This window comes from Ceratotherium simum, chromosome 26 (assembly GCF_057802395.1).
Source record: "Ceratotherium simum simum isolate JZ-2026a chromosome 26, ASM5780239v1, whole genome shotgun sequence".
NCBI lineage: Eukaryota > Metazoa > Chordata > Mammalia > Perissodactyla > Rhinocerotidae > Ceratotherium > Ceratotherium simum.
In genome coordinates, this window is record NC_141925.1 from 21,414,726 (window position 1) to 21,424,304 (window position 9,579).

Sequence of the window (9,579 nt, forward strand, 5' to 3'; positions counted from 1 at the left end):
ATCAGGGTTCTTTGGGTTCAGCAACACTGGGCAACTTTGGGCAACTCACTCAATCTCTCTAAGCTGCACTTTCCTCACAGGTAAAATGGGAAAAATAATAGCGGCTATCTCATTGAGTTGTCAGAGTTGAATGAGATTTATTTAACAATCAGTTATATAGTGTTTATTATTTTCTAAGAGCTTTACATGGATTAAGTCATTTAGTCCTGTCAGGACCCCATGGGTCAGTATTGTTACTATTATCTCAATTTTATAGACAAGGAAACTGATGCACAATGAAATGACCTGCTCACCTAAGGCCATGTGGCAGTAAGGGGTATAGCCAGGATCCAGACCAACTCAATCTGCTCTCTCATCTCACTGGGTGTGTAAAACCCTCAGCACAATTGCTGGCACATAGTAAGTACACATACATTATTGTTACTACGGTTATCATTATAAAATTTCCATGGTCAGAATTCATAGGGAAGAGAGAGAATGGGGGAGAGAGGGAGGGAAGAAGAAGAGAGCAGGGTGCCATCTGGTGGGAAGTTCTGGAGCTAACAGGTCAAACTGGGCCCCGCCAGTTGCCCTCTAGCTGCATATAATGTGTCAGGGAGCCCTCAAGTCAGGAAGGCCAGGTGTGTGAAGGGTGGGGGTCGGGGGAGGTTATGATGCTCCTTACCCTGTCTGAGCCCACCCGCTTGTGAAGAGCATTGAAGAGACCTGACATTCTCGATTAAGATTCCTTGACCCCTTACATTGCTGGGCCAAGTGGGGTGGGGGTAGGAGTGGGGGCCCCTCTCTGGAAACAGCCTCAGGGAGCTGGCTCGTGATCCTGGCAGCGGGAGAGGCCTTCCTGGTCTAAATGGGAGGGGACTAAGAGACGCTCCAGTTTGCCTTCCTTCCCCTGATAACACTGTGAGCTGGCAGGTCCCTCAGCTGGCCCCTGACGTCTGCCACAGCTGGGCGGAGCCAGGGCAGGGGGTCACTGATTCCCTTTCAAGCCAGAACGTGTTATCTTTTTCAACCCTCTTGTCCAGCTGCAGCACTTGGAGAAAGTGCAAATGACCTCCACTCCCATGGGCAAGTCCAAGTGCAACAGAGAGGTCTTCTGTAAAGGAAAACCCAGAAAGCCGGCCCGGCTGGCACACACCCCATTGCCAGTCAGCATTCCTGCTCCTGTGACGGAACCTGAAAGTGAGTGATCATTTTCATTAAACTCCGGATCAATGGACGGGGGGAGGGGCTTTTCCTAGATCCATGCCTCTCCACTGCCTGCTTTGTCACCATCATTGCCTCCGATACCCCCATCTATCACCACCAGCAGGCGCTGGCCTATGGCTGGCCACTCTGGCCCTCAGACCGCTCCCCGGCTCCCTTGAGGATTCACTCATGCCTGGCTCAGGGTTGCTGATTGACATAGCGTCCAAATCTGAGTTTCTAAGGAAGAAGCTCAGAGCAAGAGAAACACTTGGAATGATTGTCCAAATGGTGGGGCTTTTAGAGGTGCCACACCTAGCCCAGAGCTCCTGGGTGTCCAAACAGGAAGTGAGAGAAAGGTGTGACAGCTGGAATGCTGGGACCTGAGAGCTAGGTGGATGGGAGCTAACGATAGTAGTAATGAGGACTCATTCATTCATCCATTCAACAAATCTTTTTTAGGATCTGCCACATGCCGAGCACTGTTCCAGGTGCTGGGGATTTCACAATGAACAAACCAGTAAAAATCCCTGTTCTCACTGGAGGAGGCAGAAAGCAAACAAAATAAGGAAGTAGAATCTATGCTGTGTTAGATGCTAAGTGCTATGGAGGGAGAAGCAGCAGAGCTGGAGGTTGGGAGTGTCAGGGGAACTGTGAGAGTAAGTAGGGAGGCTAAAGGAGGCCTCACTGAGAAGGAACATTTTGATAAAGACTGAAGGAGATGTGGGAGCAAGCTATGTGGATCTCTGGAGAGCGTTTAAGGCAGAGGAACCATAAGTGCAAAGGGCCTGAGGTGGGAGTGTGTGTGACATTTTGAGGAATGACAAGAAGTCCTTTGGGCCTGGAGCAGAGTGAGCTGGGGCGAGGTCTGTAGTATAAGCCCTGAGAGTTGTTTTTTTTTTTCTGTTTTGTAATGCAAGTGCCTGACTTAAGCTTTGATTGCCAGGGCATTCATTTCAAAGAGGCGTCCACTTCAAGAGGGCTATCTGGCATAGACACATGGCCAGCCACACACTAGGTGAAGAGCCAGGCTGCCTCCCCCACTGAGGCTCCTTTGATTCAGAGATCCTGGGTGATTTCAATAACTGACCGTTTGGACCACTTGTTTTTTCTCTTCCCTCTGCTTTGAATTCCTGCTCTTATGGTTTAAAGTCACCAATAAAGAGTGGGCCTGAGAAACCTTAGACCCCCACCTTTGACCCCAATTAAAGCAGAGCCCCAGGCCCGTGTGCTCTCTCTCTCTCCCTCTACCTGCGGCCTCACTGTGTGGCCCCAAATGTGCTGTGTAATTTCCAGGTCTTATAAGTAACAAACCTTTATTTTTCCAAAGTGTCCTGATAGTTATTGCTGACGGGCATCTTACAATCATAAGCAGAACCACCAGGGCTGGTCCAACCGCAACACTGGTTATGGATAGGCTGGGACCAGCACACAACAGGGTCAGGTGACGTGGGGCCTTGTAGGCCATTGAGTAGACTTTCCTCTGAGGGCTGTGGAAAGGGGCCGGAGTGTTTAGAGCAGAGTTCGATGTGATCTGACTTACTTTCTAACTGGATTGTTCAGAATGTTATATGAAGCTTAGACCAAAGGGGAAGAAGAGTGGATCCAGGGAGACCAGTGGGAGGCCACTGCGATAATCCAGGGGAGAGACAGCAACAGCCCGAACCAGGGTGGTGGCAATGGAGGGGCGAGAAGTGCTCAGAGTCTAGAGAGACACTGAAGGGGGATTGACTGGATTTGTTGATAGATTGGATGTGGAGTGTGAGTGAAAGAGAGGAGTCAAGGATGACTCAGAGTTTGACAGGTGCAACCGGAAGGATGCTGATGATGGTGATGATGATTATGATAACAAGGTAACAACAACAACAACATTTATTGAGCACTTACTAGGCCAAGCACTTTGCCAAGTGTTACGTGCATTATCTTGGCTGATCCTCAGAACAACCCTATGAGTGATCTACTATTACAGGCAACTAACGTTATAGACAAGGAGACAGAAGCTCAGAGGTCTTGCAGCTAGTAAGCGGTTAGGCTGAGATTCAACTCCCCGGCTGACTCCAAGTTCCACGCTCCAACTGACCTTCTACGTAAGCTGGTCTGGAAAGTGTTCCTTTTTCCTGGAGGGGAGTAGGGGAGCGAGTTTCCCACCCACCCTGCTCTGGGTGGTTCTCATTAGAGCAGAGAGAATTTATAGAGGCAAATCCACTCGTTATGGTTGACAGTCCTATGTTCTGGTTTCTATCTTTTTAAAATTTGCAAATTTGTTTTACCTCTGGGGCTCCAGAACCTTGAACTCTGAGTTTGTAAAGGTGAGATGGATGCCTACACCCCTCAGGCCTCAGTGCCTGGGTCCTGCCCTGCCCAACTGGAAGTGCCAGTTGGGTCGGGGCGTGGAGACGATCCAGATGGACGTTGGCACTTGAGCGGAGCAGTGCCCAGTGGGCTGCGGGTGGGCAGGGAGCCCTTTGCTGGGAGGCCGAGGGCTCCTACAGGTGCAGCCTTCCTCAGGTGCTGAGCTCCACCGAGCTCCCTGTCTGGTACATACCGGGTACTCACTGAGCAGGAATTCCTCAGGTTATCTCACAAAACAGAGACAGTGCTGTTGGTTCAGCACTTGTGGCCCAGGAAAGGTGTTTTGTAAACCTCTCTGTGCCTCAGTTTCCTCATCTATAGAATGGGGATATTAATAGATCCCACACCTTAGGATCATCCTACATAGTAAGACAAGGTGTGCCAAGCGCTGGCACAGAAGTGCTCGATAAACATTAACTATTATGATGACCTAGGTGAGGAATTCTTGGTCTTGCTTGGACCAAGTTCTCTCTGGGAAGGGAGGGTCCTATGGAGATGTCAGGACCCTTGGCAGATCTTCTAGTTCCTGGGGAAACGAAGACAAAGGTGACCAGCACCAACTCACCCGACCTAAGGCCTAGGCCTATTGTGTGGCTCTCATATGGGTTTGGGGGTAAGCAAATGGGACCCAAGGTCATATTAGAACAGGCAGAGGCCCTCTGACTGACTGTCTGGTGTGTAGACGTGTTAATGGCTAATGGACCTAGAATCAGTGTTTGCCTGGGTCTTTAGTAAATAACGGCAGGCTCCCTTTTCTGAGCAGCCAGTGTGAGTCAGGGGAGGGGCTGGAGGAGGAGGTGTGAGTGTAGGGACAGGAGATTAGCTCCCAGCACAGGGAGCTGGAGCGCCTTTCTTTAGATCATGGTTCTCAACAGGGGCCATTGGGCAATGTCTGGAGACATTTCTGCTTGTCACAACTGGAGTGCTACTGGCACCTAGTGACTAGAGGGCAGGGATGCTGCTAAACATCCTACAATGCACAGGACAACCTCTCCCCCCCCGCCCCCCGACACAACAAAAAATTATCCAGCTAAAATGTCAATAGTGCTGAGGACGAGAAACCCTGCTTTAGGCCAAGTTCCAGATCAAGCATGGAAAAGACTTCTGAGAATAATCCTCTCCCCATTTCATAGGGCCATTGTGTACAGAGGTGCTCACAGGTGATAGGAACATCAGGATGGTCAGAAACCGCTTCTAGTTCCTCAGGGGCCAGCCAACAAATTTCTCTGACCGTGTGACGGCCTACAAGGCTGTAAAGTTCTGTTCCTCATCCTTCTGATCTTATTTCCTACCACTCTTCAGCAACTCAGCTTTAGCCACCCTGGAGCATTCTTGCCTCAGGGCCTTTGCACTTGCTGTTCCCACTGTCTGATGTGCTCTCCTCCGAGATATCTGTGTGGGTTGCTGCTTTACTGCCTTCAGGTCTTGGCTGAATTGTCACCTTCTCGGGAAGGCCCTCCCTGGCCACCCCATATGAAATCGCAGCCCCACCTCCACCCACTCCTTGCAGCCCCTATTTCCCTTCTCTGTTTTTCTCCATAGTACCTTTAACCATAAGACATACTGCATTTTCACTCATTTATCCACTTGTCTCAAGTCTCCCCTCTCCGGGATGTAGGTTCCATGAAGCAAAGATGTCGTCCGTTTTGTTCGCCACTCAGTGCCTAGACTATATCTGGCACGTAATAAGTAGTCAACAAATATTTAATGAATGATTGAACATTCTGGTTATCAGCACAGTTTTGTAAGATGGATTGAGCACCAGTTGTGGTGTCAGACTGGGTCTAAAATCCAGGCCTCATCACTTACCAGTTGTGTGACTTCGGGCACATTACCCAACCTCTCTGAGACTTATTCGCTCTGACGTAAGATGGAAACAATGAGACCAAGCCCAGTGCCTGGAATACAGGTCTCAGTAAATAGCAAAGTCATTATCATCACCATTGTTGTTGTTATCATCATTGTCATCATAAGTGTCTTCATCACCGTCCTCATCCACATCACCATCTTCATCATCGTCACACTCATCGTCTCAACTGCTCCCAGAGCACTCTTGCCACCTCTGCCTTAGGGACAATTACTAAATGATCCTAGAGACAGCTCCTGAGAAATCTCATTTTGGCCTCTCCCCACTAAATGTAACCTTCCTTTTTCTCCTCGTCTCATTTATGGAGATTATGGACCAAAAGAGAGCTCATTTTATTCATTCATTCATTCATTCAACATCTCTGCAGGCCTACCGTGCTCCAAGCACAGTGCCAGATGTTAGGAATCAAGAGGTGAATCAGATTTGGCCCCTGTCCCCCATGGAGCTCACAAGTTTAAAAGCAGTTTCAATACAGTGTGGCAAATGCTATGAAAGGAAGGGTGCAGAGGGCTGTGTGAGCACATGGGAGGGCCTCCTAGCCAGTCTAGGTGGGAGTGAGGGTGAACACAGCCTCCTGACGAGGTGACTCCATGAGCTTAAACCTCACAATCCAGGTGAAGAAGCTCAGGAGGGACACTGCTGGCAGAGGGAACTGCAAGTGCAAAGGCCCTGAGGCCTGAGTCAATGTGATCTCTCTGGTAACCACAGATCACTCAGGGTCTAGAGCACAGAGTTCAGGTGGGGTGAAGAAGAAGGCCTAGGCTAGATCCAGCAGAGGACACTGAAGCCATGTGAAGGAGTTTGGGGTCTTAGAGAATCTTCGAGGGTTTTTAATTAGGGAGTGACTCAATCAGATTTGCATTTTGGAAAAAAAATCTCTCTGGGAACATTGTAGAGACGGCACTGGAGGGGGAGGAAGACCATGTAGGAAGGTGCTGCAGTGGTTCTGATGGGGAATAACGAGGCCGTAACTAAGGCAGTGGCGGGGGGACGGGGAAAATGGGGGGTTGCCGAGGGATCAGGGGGAGGTATCGACAGGATGTGGTGGCGGATGAGAGGTGAGAAGAGAGACTCAAGAATGGCCTTGAGATTTCTGACTTTGACATTGTGGATAGTGGTGCTCTCAGGTAAGGCAGGGTGTGAGAGAAGCAGGTCGGTGGGAGAGAAGCAAAGATGCTGAGGTCCGTTTTGGACACATGTGGACTTTGAGACATGCGAGGGACATCCAAGAGGAAAGGTCCCGCTGACCATTGGCTCTTGAGCCTGGAGTCCGCAGAGAGATAGGACACTGGGCAGCAGCAAGGATTTGAGAGTTACCGGGGCGGTATTTCCCTGGGGACGGTATTTGAAAAATCCTTTCTGTACAGAGCCAATTTTCCCCTGGAAAAAAGCTCTTATTATGTTTCCCCAAGTGATTAGTTTTTCCAAAGGTCACTTCAGAAGGCCTGCCAGTTTTTGAGAACTCATTTTGATTTAAACTCTGTATTGGAAGGAATGGAATATTCCAACGTAATGAGTTTGAGCGTCTCTTTTAGAGAAGAACGCTGCTGGTGTTCACTGCTTTGAAATACCCTCCGTGGTAACCACCAATCCAATCTCTGTCCCTATGATGGGTTGTAATTAGTATTTTGGTGGTGAACATGATGTAGTCCATGCAGAAATAGAAGTACAATGATGTACACCTGAAATTTTTACAATGTTATAAACCAATGTTACTGCAATAAACAAAAAATTAAAAAAAAAAAAAAAAAAAAAAAAAGAAATACCCTCCGTGGGAACGCTTTATGTTTAAAGTGTTCAAATGGGTGGTTATCAAATGCAATTAGAGAATGTAAAATGGATGGGCTCCCTCTGCAGCCTCAGGTTCAATCAGCGTCAGTCCCTAAGTTATAAGATGTCAGTTAAAGCCCCCAAGAGCCATGAACTTGCCCTTCTGCCCCGATTAAAACAGAGTAGTCAGTGGCCAGTCTTGCATTCTCACACGGACAGGACAGCTTCCCGGTCCTGTCCACCTGCTGTGCCATTTTTGGAAGGGTAAATGTGTGTTGAGATGTGGGTTGTGTCAGGCAAAGTGTGTGGCTCTAATCCTTCAACACCTCCGTTGGGTCCGGGATTCAGAGATTAGGACTGCAGCAAAAAAGAGAAGCTGGCTTAGATGTCTGACGAGTGCAAATCATTAGCTTACAGTTCCACAGCAGGCAGAGAAGGGCTGCAGGGTTCTCAGTTCTTTCCGGAGAAGACAACCATGAAACAGATGCTCAAGTGGTGGCCCAAGTCCTGGTGTGGATGAGGGCTGTGGGGAACCGGCTGGAGGATCGTTCAGCAGGGCGGAAAGGCCTGCCCTGCTCACAGGCTCGTGTAAAGGACATGGCCCCAACTGGATCTCTCCTACAAGGTCTCGCTCCATGGGCTTGAAGTAAAGTCGAGGACGCCCCCTGGCACTTAGGTTGAAGGAAACCATTAACAGACTGGGCGAGACGGAGGGCAGAGGCTTGGAACCATTTTGATGGAACTTTACCTAATAGGCACACTCCATACTGGATGGAGGCAAAAGTGACCCGATCAGATTTTCCCTTCTGGGAACTGTCAGGTGAAGGGCACGAAGAGAATCTCTTTGTTCTGTGTTGCTATGAAGTGGCTGCATGAGCCAGCTGAGGAGGCAGTGAGGCCCAGGGCAAGCTGACGCTGTCACATCCTCAACTCCCCCAGTGAAGTGGCCTCGCTGGGAGAGAACGTATCAAAGGAGAAGAGACAAGAGTGGAGGAAGGAGCTGGGAGGCCTGAATTCCAGGCAGTGGACACAAACTCAAATGTTCCTGGGATGAGGCGGGGGTGTGACTGCGGGGGTGGCTGGCTGGGGAAACTGACAAGTGTGTTTTCTGACCAAAAGGGGAAATCATTACTCAGGTCTGGCCAATTGTCACATTGCAGAAATGTGAGCCAGGGCTTCCGGATCTTCTGGTTTTTTAAGAGCTGATGTAAATCCATTTTTAGTTATGTAATGTCCCTAGGTAGGGAGATGAATAGTGACAATACACTGTCATGAGGATTAAATGATTTCACATTTAATGAGGCTCGAAGGACAGTGCTCAGCACACAGTGAGTGCTCGCTGTGTGAGAGCTGTTAGGAAAACCCCTCCCACCCTGAGCCACGGACAGGTCTGTGCCAATGCCTCAGGAAAAAGAAGCCTGTTCTAATTGCCAAAGTGTCTGCTGATGCAAAGAGCATCAGTCCCAAGAATAAAAGTGGGCACAAAATCCTGATGACACAGGTGATGGTCTAGAAATCTCGTCTCGAGAGCTTGCCCATAGCTTCCGTCATTCATTGCTCTCTAGTTGTTTTCCAGCAACTTAACATATGATCTCATTTAATCTTCACAATAAGTCAGTGTGGTCATTATGTTCATGCCCATTGTACAGAGGAGGAAACTGAGGTTCAGAATGGTAAAGACACCTGAGGGTAAAGCCTGGCTCCTTGCCTTCAGTGGGACAGAGGACCCACACAAATCAAGACTAAAACGGCAATGTAGTATCTTACAAATTGCTTAACCCCCAGACGTGAGTATTCTCTCTGGAAATGGGGGTGATAAAATATTAATAATATGTGTTCTCATATGTTTAAACAATATATAAAACTCCTATGGCCCCCAGGGGCAAGGCGGGAGGTCTCAGCCCACCCATCACTCACCACCGGGGGGTGGGGGGCACTCACAGAAAAGCACCATGAGGAAGCGGGTCTGGTTCAGCATGTGGGTGAGGCCGGCGGATGTTAGCACCAGCAGGTTGCGTTCCACCAGGATGTGCACGGGCTGGGACGTGTTGATGCTGGCTTCCCTGACGTCCAGCTCTGGAGAGCCCTGGACGGTGGAGACACAAGAGGCCGCCAGCAGCAGAGACCTCCAGAGCCGCTCCATGGCTGTCCTGCAGGGGCGGGAGGGGGAACAGGAGCCTTTATCAACACGGGTGGCAGCCCCTCCCGTCTCCTTCCCTGCCGGGCCAGTCCCTGAAGGGAGAACAGGGCCTGAGCACGGCCGCTGCCTCCCTAGCACTGCCCACAGCTCAGCAGCGGCACTGGAGGAGAGCCAAAGTGTTGGGTTAACCTCAGCGTCCACGGAAACCGCGCAGGGGTAGCTCAGGCAGTAGGGTCCCACTCGGAGCAGCTGAAGCCGAATCACACAC

General features: G+C 49.7%; 1 protein-coding gene across 1 annotated transcript in view; it reads right to left on the reverse strand.

Annotated features, from left to right (window-relative positions):
• Window positions 1–9,317, reverse strand: part of PDILT (protein disulfide isomerase like, testis expressed) — a 30,929-nt gene extending 21,612 nt beyond the window's left edge. The window contains exon 1 of the mRNA XM_087417166.1: window positions 9,113–9,317. Within this exon, the coding sequence (XP_087273292.1) occupies window positions 9,113–9,314 (202 nt within the window). The 5' untranslated portion in view covers window positions 9,315–9,317. The remainder of the gene's footprint in view (window positions 1–9,112) is intronic.
• Window positions 9,318–9,579: the final 262 nt, after the last annotated feature.